The sequence below is a fragment of the Mytilus trossulus genome, chromosome 4 (genome assembly GCF_036588685.1).
Source record: "Mytilus trossulus isolate FHL-02 chromosome 4, PNRI_Mtr1.1.1.hap1, whole genome shotgun sequence".
Lineage (NCBI taxonomy): Eukaryota > Metazoa > Mollusca > Bivalvia > Mytilida > Mytilidae > Mytilus > Mytilus trossulus.
In genome coordinates, this window is record NC_086376.1 from 461,908 (window position 1) to 481,025 (window position 19,118).

At 33.9% G+C, this 19,118-nt stretch overlaps 1 protein-coding gene across 1 annotated transcript in view; it reads left to right on the forward strand.

Annotated features, from left to right (window-relative positions):
• Positions 1-11,387, forward strand: part of LOC134714448 (hephaestin-like) — a 28,835-nt gene extending 17,448 nt beyond the window's left edge. The window contains exons 6-13 of the mRNA XM_063575690.1: positions 451-557; positions 1,514-1,682; positions 2,908-3,185; positions 5,886-6,097; positions 6,855-7,005; positions 8,213-8,425; positions 9,786-10,023; positions 10,352-11,387. Of these exons, the coding sequence (XP_063431760.1) occupies positions 451-557; positions 1,514-1,682; positions 2,908-3,185; positions 5,886-6,097; positions 6,855-7,005; positions 8,213-8,425; positions 9,786-10,023; positions 10,352-11,360 (2,377 nt within the window). The 3' untranslated portion in view covers positions 11,361-11,387. The remainder of the gene's footprint in view (positions 1-450; positions 558-1,513; positions 1,683-2,907; positions 3,186-5,885; positions 6,098-6,854; positions 7,006-8,212; positions 8,426-9,785; positions 10,024-10,351) is intronic.
• The last annotated feature ends 7,731 nt before the right edge of the window (positions 11,388-19,118 follow it).

Genomic DNA, 19,118 nt, shown 5'->3' on the forward strand with positions numbered 1-19,118 from the left:
TCAACTGGATCAGAACCTTTACCGGAAGTCCTTTTAAAATATCATTGGCCAGTTATTATGTTACTTATTATTTCGAATTTGAGAATGGCTATTAGACGTCCCTATGGTATCATTTGTCTTTCGTAGTTTTACTTACTTCAACTGCGTCAGAACCACAATTAGACGTCCCCTTAGGGTATCATTTTCTCAAATCTGTAAATAACTTTCGCTGTGTAAGAATCGCTACTGGACTTCCCCCTGGGTATCATTTACCGTACGTAGTGTTACTAACGTTGAATGTATCAGAACCACTATTAGACGTTTCCTTAGGGCATCATTTGCCTTTAACGTGTTTCAATGCGTAAGGACCACTACTTGTCTCCGAATGATATCATTTGTACTTTGTGGTGTTTGTCAACCAATGTTGTATGCTTGTTTCAAAACACACTTTATATCTCCTTACATTTTCAGAATGCATGGTGTCGTATTTGGTATAGCATGGTTTCAAGGGTTTTACATGACAGCCAGAAACCCTGGTAGATGGATGATATTTTGTAAAGTCAACTATCATTTTAATCGTGAGTTATATTACAGGTTATCCGGAATCATTACACACTAGTACTGCTACAATTACTGTAATAATAATTAAAAAGCAGAATCTGATAAGTTTCAAAGTTCTATCATAAAATATTAAATTGATATTCACAGATGAGACCAAATATTCCAACTGTACTTTCTTTAAATGCGTTTCCAAGAAATGAATTTATATGAACTCATTTGGTGCAGGTATGAACTTGAGTAAACTTAATTAAGGCCAAGTTCGGATGGAACTCGAGTTCTGACAAGAGTTCCATATGAACGGTAAATTATTTTGATGAGTAATGTCTCTAGATTACCGGAAGTACAAGGCCCCTACTCTGAATATGTTTACATTAAACTTTTATTGGATCGACGTCATAACATCCGGGATATCGAGTCTATCTCTAGGAACCCTGCCACAACCCAGGGATCCTCGAGTGATAATTGCGGGAAAGTTAAATCCAATCCTAACAGGTGTTATATATTACCATGTCAGTCCTCTCTGCTCTAAAACTCCATCCGAACTCGGCCTAAGGTTTATAAATTCGAGCTGGATTAGAAAGAGCTTACTATTGTAACAGTAACGAGTTTTAATTGTGGCGATTAAAATAATTTTCAAGTCTTTTTTTCCATTCGTCTACATTATTTATAACAAAAGCAGTATCACGATAAAGTTTAAAGTAGAATGAAAGGGATTCATATAATTTTGTATACAAACGTCAATTTAAAAAGCAGACAAACAGTTTTTTGGTATTTTTTTAACTGCATTGATCAGATAAAATTTGGAACGGAACTTGGGAATGTGTCAAAGAGAAAACAACCCGACTAAAGAGCAGGAAATACGACATTTATGAGTCTGCGGAACATCGAGATTATACCATAAAATGATTTCTACTGTTTTAAGATCACGATGTTTAATAACACTAATAGTGGAAAATTATATTTGAAATACTAGATGGAATGGCAGCTTTTGTAAATGTGCTGCCCAGACCAGGACTACTACCACCAGCTTTAATAAGAAGAACACGTCGTTATTACATAGCTGTAGAGGAAGTTGTATGGGACTATAGGCCGTCTCGGAAAGTTTATGCGAGAGTTGGTAAAGGTTCAACTGAAAGATCCAGGTAAACTTACCTGGCGAATGGTGTAGCTTTTGGTGTTTAATAGTGTAAACATGATATATAATTTGACAAACAAACCTAGCATAGTTTTTTCGATTGAGACATAGTTGCTATCATATGAATTCAAGTTGTCATAAGTCTGGATGGTGAACACAGACATTTAAGCATACTTTTACATAGAGATTCCACACATGTAAGCGCATTCAAAACTAAAGGATACTAATTGTAGCCACAATAGAGAGAACATTTCCCCAATGTAGACTGCTTTATCCTTCATTCTAACACTTTTATCCATTGTATCTGAGTTTTTATTGTTCACACATTGCTTTAATAGTATGGAATCATATGCCATTCAAATGATTTATAAAACAATGTTTAATCCATTATTTACTAAATTTATAAATGGCTGTACCAAGTCAAGACTAGGATTATTGTTCGCATTCTTTTAATGGTTTTGAGCTTTTGATCTTGACTTCTAATAAGGATTTTCTTAGCAGCTCGTTTTTTTTAGTAAATTTACTAACCACTTCGTGTGAATAAATAATTGAAATGTAGTTAGATTATTCCACTTTTATAAACAAGTAGTGAAACTATTTTCTTGCATGATTAGCAACATACTCTTATCTTTGGTTTCCTCTTTAGCGGTAAATAGTTTTCTCTGAATTCTATAGAGACTTCTAGAACACGATTTTTGTAGTTTTTTGTCCTCGACATAGCCTTCAGCATTGAGCCTAAAAAATCCATGTTACACATAATCTGGTAAAGATTTATACTCATACATTTTATTATTGAACTGTGTATAAAAATATATACGATGTCCCACGGACATACACACAGATGCACGTAGAAAAGAAAGTGATTTTATGTTGTAGGGACAAGTCTTTCTATGTTGACGTACAAAATAAATTAACAACATTTGATTCTGATCGTTTACACCAATATCAATGTCACGACATTACAAATGAAACAAACAAAACCTTCATAAAACTTATAATATATAGTTTGGCTATGATGTAGCATATATACAATGAATTGAATGATGCATTTTGTCTTTTTAAAGGTTGTGAAAGTGTTTATTTTGCATCTATTATTATAATGCGCTACGGTCGACTCCTTAGCATTTGCAGTAAAATTAAAAGAGGAAGCATCTGATTCTTGATAAAATATCTACCTACTTATGTTATTACAGTAATTCTTATCTAAATGTTCAACTATTACATATGTGTAGGATAGAAGAACGATTCTTCACAAGCGGTGGAGCTGTTGGAGGCCGTTTTGTAAAGGCAGTTTTCATTGAGTATACTGACGGATCCTTTCAAAGACGAAAACAGCGCTATAAAGACGAGAAACATTTGGGGATACTTGGACCTCCAGTTAGAGTTGAAGTAGGAGAAATGCTAGAAATTATACTTTTGAACAAAGCTAGCCGGCCTTATTCCTTTAATCCATTTGGTCTTGCATTCACTAAAGATAACGAAGGAGCATTTTATAAAAACGATAGATACAGTAAGTTAACACTGAAAAATATAACTTTAAAGTCTTGCTTATCATATTGTTTATTGATTCATCGCAATATATGTATGAAATGTGCGCATTGTTAAAGACCGAACAGCAACGTTTAGCTGTAAATTTCTATGTCATTTTGGTTTCTTGTGGAGATTTGCCTCATTTGCAATCATGATTAGTTTGGTTAATCTACATCTTAGGTGTACATAATATATCTATTTGAAGAATGAGAAACAGACTTAGAGTACTTTGAAGGTGGTTTGTGCTTGAATCGACCGACAAAGCAGCCATCAAAGTAGTGTTGGTATGCCGTACATACTATGCAGATGTTCTTTAAAATTGAATTTTTAATTCATCTTTATTTATAACGTGAGCTCCACAGTGATGTCATTTTGTAAACAAGCATAGTTTAACCAAAGCTTAATTAAAGCAACAGCTGAATGCTGTTCAGTAGTCATAAATCGATTAAACGAAAACAAATCTGAGTCATACAATTGAACCACATCAACTAACAGAGCAACAGAAACATGGAATTACAACATAACAATCGTAAACTTACAATGAAAATGACTATTTGATGTAAAGGCATCTATTGAACATTTAGAGGTCTTTACTATGTATTGTTTAACTAATCAACAAAAAAACAGTAAAATATAATTTTTGCTGCAGTAATTCTTCTACAACGAATCAGTCAGTGCTTCTTACTACTTCTTTAACTGCTATCAACGAACTTATTAATTTTTGCATTGGGAAATATAAAAATGGTGGAATGAGTAAATTTAGGAGTGAAAAAAAATTTCAAAGGAACTTTCTTTTTATGGTCCTTTTGGTTCTGCGACTGTTCTGATTATTGACACTGAACTTCCATCCAAAGTTTTACCTAATATTCCAAACGTCGTTTGGTAATTCTGAATAAAATTATTTCTGCTGCAATTCATTGCAATCATTCTTTAATAAGAAAGGTAAATATGCTAAAAATACTTACTGGAAGTGTGATGATATGATTGAAGCTGTGTATGTTCTCCTTGATACTATTCATATATGTTTTAGTAATAAAAATGTAAGTATTTATATGGGCACTAATTGTACTCTTTTAAAAGCAGACTAATTCAGTAATTCTAAGAATCCTGTTTATAACCACTTTTAGTAAAGACCTGTCTAAACTGCATTTACATCTCAAAATAAGAAAACAAGAGCTTTTCATCTGTATTGTATTATAACTACAGGGCGAATTAAACCCCTAGGAATCTAGATTTTATTGAATGAACATTAACCTCTAACATCCTAGTATATCATACTCTTAGAACTTGAAAATAACCAGAATGTTTATGTCACATTAAATGGCAGACGAATTATACCCGTTAAAATTTTGAGTCTTTTAATATTTGTGAATGACTGTCTGGCGAATCAAGCTATAAAACATTGCACGTGGTTTCAATGTCTTCACCAGACGAACTTAATGACTATCATAAATATAACGACTGAACGTTTTTCGAACGTCTATGTCAGAATGGCCGCCTCACGAAGCATACAATGAGACATTGGACGTGTTCTGAAAATATATGCAACACTCACTTTTTGACGAATTATAAAACAAGACATTAACGCGTTCTTAATGTCTTTACCAAACTAAATGTCGTATGATAACTGCATGAAGAATCATATCATAGGACATTGACGTGTTCTAAATGTGTCTGCTAGACTTTTTTAATGAAAAATCATTCAATACACTATTTAGACACTCAAATCAATTAATGTGTTCGTAGATAGAAGATGTTTTTGTGTTCGGTTAAATTGTCCCCTTTTAAAATTGTTATACGATGATGACTGATGTACCCATATTTTGACTATGTTATTAATTGTGACTGTTTATTTAACGCGTCATGTAAATATAACGGAATTTGATGAGAGTGTTATTAAAGTGAGAAGGTTAGCGATATAGAACCAGGTTTAATCTACCATTTTCTACATTTGAAAATGCCTGTACCAAGTCAGGAATATGACAGTTCTTGTCCATTCGTTTTTGATGCGTTTTGTTATTTGATTTTGCCATGTGATTATGGACTTTCCTAATTGATTTTCCTCTGAGTTCAGTATGTTTGTGATTTTACTTTTTAACGTGTTCTGGATGTATTTATCAGTCTTAATGCATGATGAATCATAATAAAAGACTTTGACGTGTTATCAATGTGTATACTAGACCAACTGCCGCCTGACGAATCATACTATTTAATCATTGACGCGTTCTGAATATCTATACCAGACCCACTTTATGACGAATCATACTAAAAGACACTGAATGCGTTCTGAATGTCTTTACCAGACTAAAAACCTCACGATTCAAGCAATAAACCATAAGACGTGTTTTGAATGTCTATGCAGATTAACTGCCTGACGAATCATACAATAAATCACTGAACGTTTTTTGAATGTCTATTTCAGACTCACGTTATGACGAATCATACTAGAAGACATTGAACGCGTTCTGAATGTTTTTACTAGACTAAAAGACCCACGAATCCAACAATAAACCACTGAACGTGTTTTGAATGTCTTTGCAGACTAACTGCCTGACGAATAATACAGTTAGACGTTCGTTGAACGTGAAACAGTCATTACATAAAGACGACAGGTATCTCTTTGTTAACAGTAACAACAAACAGACGGCAGGTATCTCTGCATTAATCGTTTATCTTTCAGGCAGTAGAGTCTCCGGAGCTGCTACAATGCCTGGACAAGAACGTCGCTATATCTTTACTGTACCATGGGATTATGGACCAACAAAGGAAGATCCACAATGTGTGACAGAAACGTACCAATCATTTGTTGATTATTCTAGGGATCAGTACTCCGGTTTGATCGGCCCACTCCTTATCTGTAAACCAGGCTCTTTAAACGCCGAAGGAAGGCAGGTAAAACACTTTGTTTTGCTAGTATATATCACGATCAACCTTCAAACTTTGTAAAACGATATATGTCAGTTATCATATTACACATAATTTGATATTTTCATAGGGGATACTTCAATTATCTTAATGTGCTTTTATGATTTTTCAATACTTTTATATCTGCAGGTCCAACATTTACAGAGGATAAAGCTAGGGTGATAACTCCTTGTTAGTGATTAACAATCATAGAGCATAACATAGTACACGGCAATCAATGTGTTTTCAAAAAATTGAGGAATTCCTTCACTTCTTTCACATCTTTGTAGATAATTTTCTTATTAAGAATCATGCTACACCATCTTTTTATTTTACAACTACATTTTACTTTTGGAAATTATATGACAAAAATATCTTCGATTTTAATAGTTATGGTGTTTGGCAATAGTGTTTATATCATACATCACAACATAGAAAGCCACTTTCTAATGGTTGGTGTTTCTCTGTAGTGTCATCAATTAAGGACATACGATACAGTTTTGATCCCATGATGACAATCTGTTGAAAATTTGCAATTCGGCTATTTGTTTCCTGATTTAATCAAATATGTAATAAAAAAAAAATAGCTTCATGTGTTACTTTTTTTTAATAAAATGAAATCGAAATTTCAGATATTTGCTAAAAATTTAGATTTTTGGACGTATTTTTCCTTCCGACATAAATGCATAACTTTTTGTTTCAACAAGATATTAATTGTCAATCTAATTTCATATTTGTTTGAAAGCGTGGTGTAAACAAAGAATTTTTCCTAATGATGATGAATTGGTTTGAACAAGATAGTTGGTACTTCAATCAAAGTATATCTTTGGCCATGATGAATGGTAAAATGGTTGACCAAAACAATGGAATGTTGAGAGATGTGAACACTTTAAGAGGTATGCATCCTGTTTATAAATATATACCTATGATGCATTGTATCGTCTTTTTTTTAATTTTATAAAGTTGTGTACATATTAATGATTAAGTCTCAGATGCATGATTTTTTTTTATAAGTTGTTAATGGTTTTGAACTAGCTGTCAGTAACTGCTAGTACTCTCAGATCTATACTTAGTGTTATTGTGTTGTTTGGATGTATAAGTACACGGCCTCGTCTAGTTTTATTTGTAGTAATTGTTATTTTATCTATCTGATGAGTTGAGCATTTTACACCTGATTTGTATGGTTTGTTCTTATATTCTTATACTATGATTCCACTATCTCAGGTTAGGAGAGGGTTGAAATACCGCTAATATGTGTAATCCAGCCGCATTCTGTGTGTGACTGTCCCAAGTCACGAGCCTGTAATTCAGTGGTTGTCGTTTGTTTATGTGTAAAATATTTGTTTATCGTTAAATTTTGGTACATAAATCAACTTTGTGTCTTATTGCTTCTATGACATACGACATTAAGGGAAAATGGTAATGGGATTCTCTAAAACAAGGAAAATTGTGTTACTTTATACTTCTTCAGTTACATATTACCGTCTTAACTTTTTTTGCCCCTTACATTCAAGACAACGTCGTTCCTGTCTGCTTGCTATCCATCTACTAGTAGCTTAATTATGATATAATATATTTACAATAAAAAAAAAGTACAAAAACTACCAGATGGACAGTCATAATCATAGATAATAAATAGACTGACAACGCCATGGCTAAAAAAAAAGGCAAACAGACAATTAATAGTAGACACAGCAAACAACTAAAGTCAAAGCAACACAAACCCAGATAAAAAAATTGGGGTAATCTCACTCGCTCCTAAAGGGTAGCCGATCCTGTTTCATATGTGATATCCGTCGTGTTGTCAATGTCATTACAAATTTGGTAAATATTCCAATTCGTAGGGTCACATCTGTAATAAGGGAACGGGGTTATAGTCACGACATTAGGAACATATTCGATAATATCTGGGAAACGAATATTAAATAACGGTCAACCTACTCATGATGGCTCCGGTAAAATTTACGAAGTAATGATTCCAACTTCACCATTTGAAACACTTTGTACAATAGCTTTCCTGCAAGCAGCAACCCTTTATTACTCTGAACGTATGTATGTCCCTCCATTGATTTATACTTTTTAATTGAATTATGTTTGTTACAGCCATTAACGGTCGAGTTTTCGGCAACATTGGCGGTTTTGACATGTGTATAGGAGACCGTGTATCTTGGCATGTTCTTGGTTTTGGTGAAAGATTTGATTACCAGAATCCAGTGTTTGAAGGAAACAATGTCCAGTATAATGGTCGAATGGTTGACCACGTGACTGTATACCCAGGCACTAGTCAGACTGTTGTAATGATTCCTGATAATCCAGGTAATTCTATGTTTTCTGTTTTGAAAAAACCGGGTTTATTAAATGTTATAATTTACCTACCAATTCTTTGAAGACTATTAGACAATCTTCTAGTCAGAAGAAAACTGACAATCATACAACTTCTGGTCAGTAGATAAACTGTCAATCATACAACTTCTGGTCAGTAGAACAAACCGAAAATCAGACAAATCCGTGATCATTCTAAAAGTTAAATCAAGTTTCAATAACATTCAATAAAACACTACATAAAATCAGTTTAATAATCAGCCTGTCAGTTACAATTTTTAAAGTCCTTAGATTATTCTAAGTCATATACGTTTGGTTCACAAATGACTGTTTTTTATAAGATACTTTCACCTTGTTGCCTATGGATTATATTATATGATAGATTTTAGTTAAAATTGTATGTAATGTCACCTTTGTTTAAACTATGGATTTGTTTGTAAGAATCTAATCTTGTTACACTTTTAGTCATTTAAATTTAATTCTATATCATTTAAAAAGTTTGCAAATATTTAATTATTTTTAACGGTTTTCAAATCTATTTAATTTCTGACTTATCTTTAGGTATCGACTTCTGACATTCTGTTATCCTTATTCCTTCAGTTATAGTATTTTATCATACGCTCGGACTTTAAAATTCAGCACACTTTAAATCCTCTATTTACCACTCATCATGCTTACATGTACCAATCTTTTATTATGATTAGCCCAAAAAAAAGTCAATGAATGGCTTTCCTGCAACAATTAGATATACCGCATTGTTGCAGTTTACATGTTGGAAATAAAACCTATGTATAAGTCGTGAAAAATGTTGTTGGATCTCTATCCACATCTACATAACAAGACAGTTCGTGAGGTTCCATATATCCGGTACTAAGCAACAAAAATTTGAATTTACGATTCAAGCAACTTAAGTTATTTTGTCTTCCAATGGGTTTTTTATTCGAGCGGCAAAGATAATCAACCTTATTTTCGAAACATTAACATATTTCTCAGTTACATGCACCTTAATTATTTAAATACGAGTTGATCACATTTTCGATCAAACTGACTTCTTAGCAACGGGCAAACCACAGAATAAACATGTTAGCTAAGAATTGAAAATAAATTTATACGAGTTTCTAATACTATGTTCCTAATTTTGTCATTTTTTTTAAAGGGAGACGGATTTATATAAGTTTTTCTTGTTTCCGAATCCCCTGTATTTCATATTGTATAATAATATTTTTGTGCACTTCTTGAAATAAAATATTGTTTAAACTAAAGATAATCAATAGTCCTGCGTACCAAAGATTAAGTCTAGTATTGTGGCTCTTATAAATTTGAAGTCGAATTTTCCGTTTCTCTGTATTTATAGGGAAGTGGCTTCTACATGCTGGTCAGTTAGAATCTCAAACAGACGGTATGGTAGCCAGATATAATGTATACACGTGTAATCGCCCCCTGTCTGTGCCTCAACCCCTTTCCGTGTCTGTTCCTGTCTTTGAGAAGACTGTAGTTCGCAGATATTATATAGCAGCGGTGGATGTTATCTGGGATTATGCACCAAGAAAAATAAATATTGTAGCAATGGGGGATCTCAGAGATCCAAACACGTAAGTTAGGTGATGTCATCGATGTATTGAAATTAATGAATAGAAAAAGTTGTCCATACAATTTGCTTGTTGAGATAGAATACTTTAAAATATAATAAATAAGTGGTTTTAATAACAAGTATTGCTATTTTAGATCACAGAAAACCCATCAAATGTTAAAAAGATATACAATTTATTTGAAGAAAAAAACTTTTACCGAAAAAGCATTTATATATGAAAACAGAGGAGCAAGCTTTCATAACTTTGTATTTTCAATCATCGATTATTTGTGATCTAGATTATTTATCAAGAGTGTCAATTGTAATTTAACATGACGTTTTTATTTTAGGCCAGGGAATATTTATGTTCGTAATACTGACATGTTCATTGGCACACAGTATAAAAAGACTGTATATAGGGAATTCTATGATGGAACATTCTCAAGACAGGTACAGCGTACAGAAAAAGATAACCATCTTGGAATACTTGGACCATTCATTAAAGCAGCAGTTGGAGAAGTCATTGAAGTAGTTTTTAAAAATATGGCTTCTTTTGATAATTCGATATACTTGAAGAATCTACCACTAGATAATGCAATGTCTAAACACTTAAGAAATGGTGTAAAACCAGGAGATGTGAAAGTTTACAGCTGGTCAGTTCCAGAACGATCCGGTCCTGGTAGAAATGAGCCTAACTGTGTTGGATATACATATAATTCGCCTGTTTACCCTAATAAGGATATTGCCACCGGTCTGATTGGACCGCTACTTATTTGTAAAAGAGGTGTTTTGGATGTTTATGGCAACAGAATGGACAAAACAAATAGAGAATTTGCGTTAGCTTTTGTTATATTCAATGAAGCTAACAGCCATTACTTTGACGAGAACGTACGAGAAAGGGCTCCGAACAGAATCAATCGGGATGATCCTATGTTCCAACAATCCAACAATAAGTTTAGTATTAATGGATTTATTTTTTCTAACATACCAAACCTAGAAATGATAGAAGGAGATACAATATCATGGTACACTTACTCATTTGGTTCCTCCCAAGGTGCACATTCAAATCATTTTCATGGACAAACTTTTATCAAAACTTCCGCGTTATCTTTTCGGGATGATGTAATTGGTGTTGTTCCAGGATCATACGAAACTGTTGAAATGTTTGCAGATAATCCAGGCACCTGGTTTGTTCATTGTCATTTAGGATTACATATGTCAGCTGGTATGATGGACACTTACACAATTTTACCCAGGAATCAAATAAGCCCTTATCGAGTAGGATCTCAAAGGCTACGTAGAGCTCGTATAGTTAGACCATTTAGAAGATGGTACAAGAGTGGACGAAGAGTCTATTGAAGTAAATCAATAAATGTTGTGTTGGTAGTGTTATGTTGTGTTGGTTGTGTCATGTGTACTATTGTTTTTCTGTTTGTCTTTTTCATTTTTAGCCATGGCGTTGTCAGTTTGTTTTAGACTTATGAGTTTGACTGTCCCTTTGGTATCTTTCGTTCCTCTTTTTTTATACCGATTCTCATCTCGTTCAAATTGTTAACGTTTTCACCCAATAATTGTTGACACAGTTGGTGATTAACCATGTGAAGATGTGCGTTATGTTAATTATCGTACACATCCTTATTTACCTCAGACTTTCCCATTATTTTAGATGTACAAAGTTACCTTTGTGTATGATTACTATAGACATAAACACATGTGGTATGATATATAATGAAACATTTAGCCAGTAAACCAGTGACCCTTATTTATAATGAGGCAGACATTCTACTGTTGCATATAGTCGAATGTTATGCAGGTTTGCTTGATTGATTGTTGGTAATTTAACCTCTAGTCACAAATATGTCTTGAATATTCACGAACAAACATAACCATTATTCAAACATTGTATATAGGTTTTTTGGCGTTAGTCGACGCGAATGATGTGTAGGAATTCCAACAATAACTGGACATTCGTTATGCTACACATGCACATATTTTTGTCTGACAACCGGCAACTTCTTTACCCAGTCAAGAGTTGTTGCAAGATTTTCGATTTATTACTTGCGAACAGCGGTATACTACTGTTGACTTTATTTCCTTGTTTTTATCTACATGATAGGGAAAACCAAGTCATGATCATATTTCTAGACACCCTAATTCAAATAGATAACAAAATATGATATCAATAATAAATCAAGATTGTAGGTTCTACTGAGTTGGTAGAATATTTGGACAACCACTTAACAAAATGATATTTGTTATAAGGCCACAAAAATTTCCCTGCAACAGATCCAGGATGGAACACCATGAACTGTTTTTTTACAATCGGTCTTTATTGTACTCTGGGTATTAAAGCTTCCCTGTTAGCAGCAACTTTCTATTATCGAAATCTTGATATAACATGCAAGCCCTGGAATGTCGTATCATCTTGGATATATTGCACTCCATATGTAGACGCTGCTGGAATGCTGCTACAAGGAAATTGAAAGTTCACAGTTTAGCAGCTAAACCAATTCTTTTTTCTAAAGGTTTGTTTCTAAACCGACTCCCATTGTCAATTTTTAGTCGAAAGTCAATTTGAGAAAGATTTAACTGTTAGTGTATCCTTTATTTAAAGTTCGATGTGAAAGATGCAATCAACATAGTCAAAGACTGGCTATACATCCCTTGGATTTGTCTATATTTAACTTAAAATGATGATATGTGGATTGTTCCGTCTGGCTATCCAGTCTGTATATTGTCTTGATTTGGCGGACTAACTTCTACCTATTATTTGGTTCTGCTTCAGTTGACCGTTTAGCATTAATTTTGTTTCGAGGAGTGTGGTAAGGTGTATCTGGCCGTTCCAAGATCATAAGTGCTGATGTTACTGCCTCTGGAGATGGCATTACTATTGGTGATGTGTGTGGTGGTGTCTGGAGCAACTCGGGATCATATAGGTCGAATCCCTCGTCGTAGTCGATCCGGCATTGCTCGCCTCTGTCTTTAGTTGGCTGAAGATAGTATTGGCGATGGCATGCCTTCCTGAGGTTGTACGGACTGATGACAGTGTTCGTCTTGAAGATAATGCCCTTAGGTTCCCTTAGATATTGTGTGGGTACTATCTCCTTGCTTCCGTCTGGTGCTGTTCTGTTTTCTGTCTGTTGGTTCTGGTCTACCTCAGCCGATGTTGCAGCAGAGATGTTGGCCAGCACGCACTGTTCGTAACGCTTGACGTCCCTTATTCTGGTGGATGGTGGTTTTCTCTTTGTTAGGGCCGGTTTGGATTTACTCGGGGATGCTTCTTGTTCCTTAGCCTTAGTTCATGTCAATTGTACTGTAACCTGGTCAGTACTTCCAGGCGAGATCTTTACCAGAAAACTACATGACTGCTAACAAAGCGTTCAATTCACTAGGGATTTCCATGATGATTTGTCAAAGAGTTGTGTTAAGTTGTACTAAGTATGGATTACACAAACGAAATTTAACTGAACAATGAAAATCGCGGCCTTATACCGTATTCGCGGGTGTAAAATTTCGCGATTTTCATTAATTAACGTATACGAAAAATTTTGGCAGTTATTATTTTGGCGGATTCAACATTTTTAACATTACCTTTGCATGTACACTTTTAAATTGGCGGAATTTATTTTGGCGATTTTGTTCTATCCGCGAAAATAAGAGAAAATTTACACCCCGCTATACGGTATACCCATAGTCAGTTTAATTGAAGTTTGGAGCTCGAATGAAAATTAACTGCTAGTAGTCTGTTGTTATTTATATATTATTTGGGGTTTAAATACACCTTATATAAGAATGCCAGCTTTTGATTGGCTGATAGCCAGTGTATTTTTTGCATATTCTAACATTTTTTCCTTATTTCAAACGAATCTGCATGTTTTGCACCACTGCCGGTGAATATACCTCAAATACCATGGTATTTGCCATTTTGGATATTCCTTTTTTTACCCTCGCGAGCATCTTCCCGTCTTTTTTTCGGATTATTCTGCTGTTCTCTGTTCTATGGTCAGATTATTGGCTCTTTGCCACATTCCCCATTTCCATTCTCAATTTTATGACTAAAAATGAAACCTAGGGGTAAAAGAAGATTGTGGGTTATCGCTCCTAAATGTTAGTTGTTAAGTCAAACTGTATCTAAAATAATTTAAAATTGAACAAGCAAGTACACAATATATCTATTTCCAAAATAGTAAATAAACTTCAAGAAATTTAAAAGCGGTTTGTGTTTGTAGCGACACATGTAGTTGTGGTATGCCGTTTATACTACACAGACGTTCTTAACAATGCAATTCACAAAGAGTCATAAAGTAAACAAACATATCATAACTTCATCACAGATTAAGACATATTCTGAATATTAGAAGGTCCCTTATATATAGATATAGAAGATATAGTAAAAGTGCCAATAAGACAACTCTCCATCCAAATAAACATTATTAAAGTAAACCATTGTAGGGCAAGAGCCTTGACTCACATTGAACAGCAAGCTATAAGGGCCCACTAGTGTAAAAACTTAAAACTGCCTGATACAAGGTTTAAGACATCTATAACAAAGATCAATATATAACAGACTTCTATCTGGGGGATGAGCAAGTGATTCTATATCGAGATGGCTGATTTGGTTATTTGATAGATCAAGATGCCCAAAAATGTTAAGATTTTAAACATATCTTTATTCTTTTCATTGTGTTTCCTTTCAATATTATGGTATCAAGTTTTGATAAACAATGAATACCCATTATTGAGTCTATATAATTATTAGAAAAATCAATTTCGACAATATACGGAAAAATACAAATGTTGTCAGGAATAAATGAGTGGTTTCCATCTTGATGACTTACCTGATAAAACACCCCTTCTCTATCAATAAGTACGTCGACTGTTCCGAAAGAAGACGTATATTCTATTTGTATTTTTTCTACCAACTCGGGTTCCAAATCCCATAAAGTTTTGACCTTCATCACAGACCAGTTGAACAAACAACAACGAATTAGCGTATCTTTTTCGTAATAAATTCTATGAAAAGAACACTCTCCAGATTAACAACATTGATCACAAAAAAAGGAAATTGTTTGGAATTGACTCGTAAGTAAAATTGAACCAACCTGCACATTGACCTTCCTTTAAAATAACCAGCAGATATATGAATTTGGCTATCATCTTTAAACCTACAAAGGCAAAGAAAACACGGTTTTCATAAGACCCGAGGGAAATTCTGTCCCAAGACTGTTATTTTTCGCAAATACCTCTCCCTAACATGAAATATATCTGTTAAATTACACCGAATATATTTGGATTGAAACTCTCTATACAGGTTCAGATAAAAAAATATTTTCACTTATAAACTGTTATTCATAAACATGTTTATGCAAAATTTTGAGACTAAGTGAATATCATTATAGAACCGCGGGAATTATACATGTACTGATATATGAGGGTAAAAGGGAATATCCAAAATGGCAAATATCATGGTATTTGAGGCATATTCAACGGCAGTGGTGAAATACAGACAACTTCGTTTGAAATGAGGAAAAAAAGTTAGAATATGCAAATATTACACTGGCTACCACCCAATCAAAAGCTAGCATTCTAATATAAGGTGTAATTATTACAAAACAATTGTAAACTAAACAAGTAAAACATAAATCTGACATATCTATTGTAAGTATTTAATATTTTAATACTTACATACGATTGCCAAAGTCTTTTGCCTTTTGTTTTCCTTTTTCCCTTTATTATCCTTCACATAACTTGAAAGTTCTTTCTTTTTAAGCAGTTATATATACTTAGATATCGGAAAATGTGGTGTGAGTGCCAATGAGACAACTCTCCATCCATATACTTACATGTTTTATGATATATGTCTGCTACAAAAAACTAAGTTCGTTATAATACATGTTACTTTAGCTATTTGTATAGAATATATTGAACGCACTCTTTAAGAAATTACTAGATTAAGTGATACATAATACATTTAAAACATGCATGAAACCTTGATACGACCATGTTTTCACATAATTCTATCAAAGTAGAGCGTGTCTTATTTTAGTGTAAAACCTTTTAAACAGGAAAACCAACTGTGTAATCTTTATAAAAAAACATTTGTTGTTTTTATAGTGATGCAAGTATGTTTGTTTTGTTCATACTTTTAACGACAAAATTATTTTATGTCTACCTGTACGAATTTCAAACGCGCATTTTTACACCAGCAATGAAAACCTTCTTTCCTTTACGGGTAGACTTTTTATATACATAAATTAATTGGCACAAGAAAAGCAAAATGAGTATGTTAAATTTGATGTATGCCTTTTTGTGATTCTTTGTTACATTTATTGTTTTTATAGTGATATTAAGATGATAACACAATATTGACTGCTGTACCCCTATTTTTGACATTTTTACTCTTTGAGTATGTTTGTTTTGTTCCTACATAGTTGACAATGTAATGGAATTTGATGCGACTGTCATACAAGTGAGAGGTTTAGCTAGCTATAAAACCAGGTTCAATCCACCATTTTCTACATTAGAAAATGCCTGTACCAAGTCAGGAATATGACAGTTGTTATCCATTCGTTTGATGTGCTTGTACTTTTGATTTTGCCTTTTGATTTAGGATTTTCCTTTTTGAATTTTCCTCGGAGTTCGGTATTTTTGTGTTTTTGCTTTTTACTACAACCAAGTCGATGTCAAGTTTCTTCCTAGAAGAAACTTTACTGCTGGTGGATTATTCCCCGAGGGCATCATTTACTTTGTAGCTTTATACATGATGAATACAAAAAATACTAAGAACAAACCGGCTGGGACGTCGCCCGGGTTACCAAGGTCCTTTTTTGCTGCACGGAACACTGTAGCATTTGATTTGTGTGTTCCACGGAATATCCTCCGGGATACCCCTGCTTTGACGTACGTTCAGCCAGAAGGTAATTACTACTTTAAAAATTCAGATACTTTTCATAAATTAAAGCCATGTTCCGTTAATATTTTCGACTGTTTGAATACACCTGCTACAAGTGAATCAACACCTATCATTTCTTCTTGTAGACACAAAAACGGAAAAAGGAGCACATGTAAGACATGTGATATGTTAATCACGACTCCTGATTTCACCAGTAACTTAACAGGAAAAACTTATTATACTAAATCTTTCGAACCTCTGGACTGTTCCACGGACAATGTAGTGTACGGAATCGAATGTACTTTGTGTGGACTACTCTATGTTGGTGAAACTCGACAAACTTTACGTAAAAGGATGAATCAACACCGGTCTGATAATAAAGATCCCCAATTCAGGGTTCTTTATAACCATTTTAATCAACCGGACCATGATCCTTCGTTATCTATGAAAGTACGCATCATCGAGAAAATTTATCACCACACAAATAGTCCAGTACTTAGTACTCCTTTCCGAAAAGATAGAGAAAATTTCTGGATAAGGGAACTAGGTACTGCAATGCCATATGGTTGCAATGACAATGTTAAAGGAGTAGGAAATTTGTCAAGTCCAGCCTGCAGTGATGTTAATGTAATGAGTTTATTTAATACTACTTTACGAAACCAACGTTGTCATGGACAAAAACGTTACCACCGGCCTAATGTAAAAAAGTCTTCCAAATCGAGATCGGCCTCTGGAAGCTTTGATGACCTTCTTTCTCATCTACATCATCCGTTAGGGTTACATTACATTAGAACTATTCTTTTTTTACTGCCGGTTAATTTTCTAAAATGTTTGAGAGATTATGCACTTGACAAAGGAGGCACCAATACATTTTCTCCAATATACAGACTTGTCAGTATAATTTGTGATGTAGCTCTTTTCTGTCTTTAAACCAGTAAGATCGGAACCTTTACATGAGGAAAAGAGGAAATTCCTCCCTGTTCACTTTACCAATAGAGGAATTGATGCAATCAACATCAGCAACGTTCTACATCACAAGGAGGTAACATAAAAAATTCCTATTTATTTTCAAAATCAGTCTGTTCCTATTGTATCCTACAGTTACACCAAAACCATTGCACCCAAACTATTTAACTATAAACAGGCATTACAGAACCTTGATTTAGAACAATACCTAAAAAAACCTCTGACATGTGACTGTTCCCACTCGCCTTACAATTACAGTCCCTCTGGCCATGTTATTACTGGGGATCTAAACATAATTCAACATGAAAATCTCCGAAAGGTGATTTCTCGTGGTCCCAAGTTTAGAGAACCCCAACACATCAATTGGAACCATAACTTCAAAATAATTATGGATTCCATTGAGAAATATGCCAGCGCATGGGCTAAACGAGAAGAAGTTCAACTGGACACATTGTCAGAATGGGTCAAAACAATCAGGTCTCTGATAAAACGTCGCATTCATAAGTTGAAGAACTGTGTGAATGATCGACCCAAGTCTATTTTTAGTGACAAAGAGGCTGTAAAATGTCTATCATCTCTTCAAGATAAGTATGTTGTTGTTCCTGCGGACAAAGCTTCAAATAATATTGTTTTTGTATGTAAATCGTATTACTACGAGTGTCTTATAAAAGAATTAGGAATAAATGAGCACTCAGGTAATCCCACATACAAAAACATATCATTTGACAAGGATGAGATTTTAGCGAATCATAAGTCCTTCATGGCTTCTATGAACATTACATTGAACAACAAATCGGAAGATTTACCTTGTTTGTATTGGATACCTAAACTTCACAAAATTCCGTACAAACAACGGTACATTGCTGGCTCATCTGCTTGTTCTACTAAAGAATTGTCCATTAGATTGACTAGAATTATGTCCGCAGTTAAAGAGGGACTTCAGATATACTGTGAAACTGTTTACTCACGCAGTGGTATTAATCATATGTGGATTCTTAAAAACTCTAACGAACTTCTGGATAATTTTAAATCTCGATCTTTTTCTGAAATTAGTTCAATTAAAACTTTAGATTTTTCAACCTTGTATACAACCATTCCCCATGTGAAATTGAAAAACCGTCTAAAAGAAATAATCCACAATGCTTTTCATCATAAAAATGGTAGCATACGCTTTAAATTTATCACGTTGGGATACCATAAGGCATATTTTGTTAATAAGGAACAAAAGGGTAAAACATACTACACAGAGGAACAAGTGA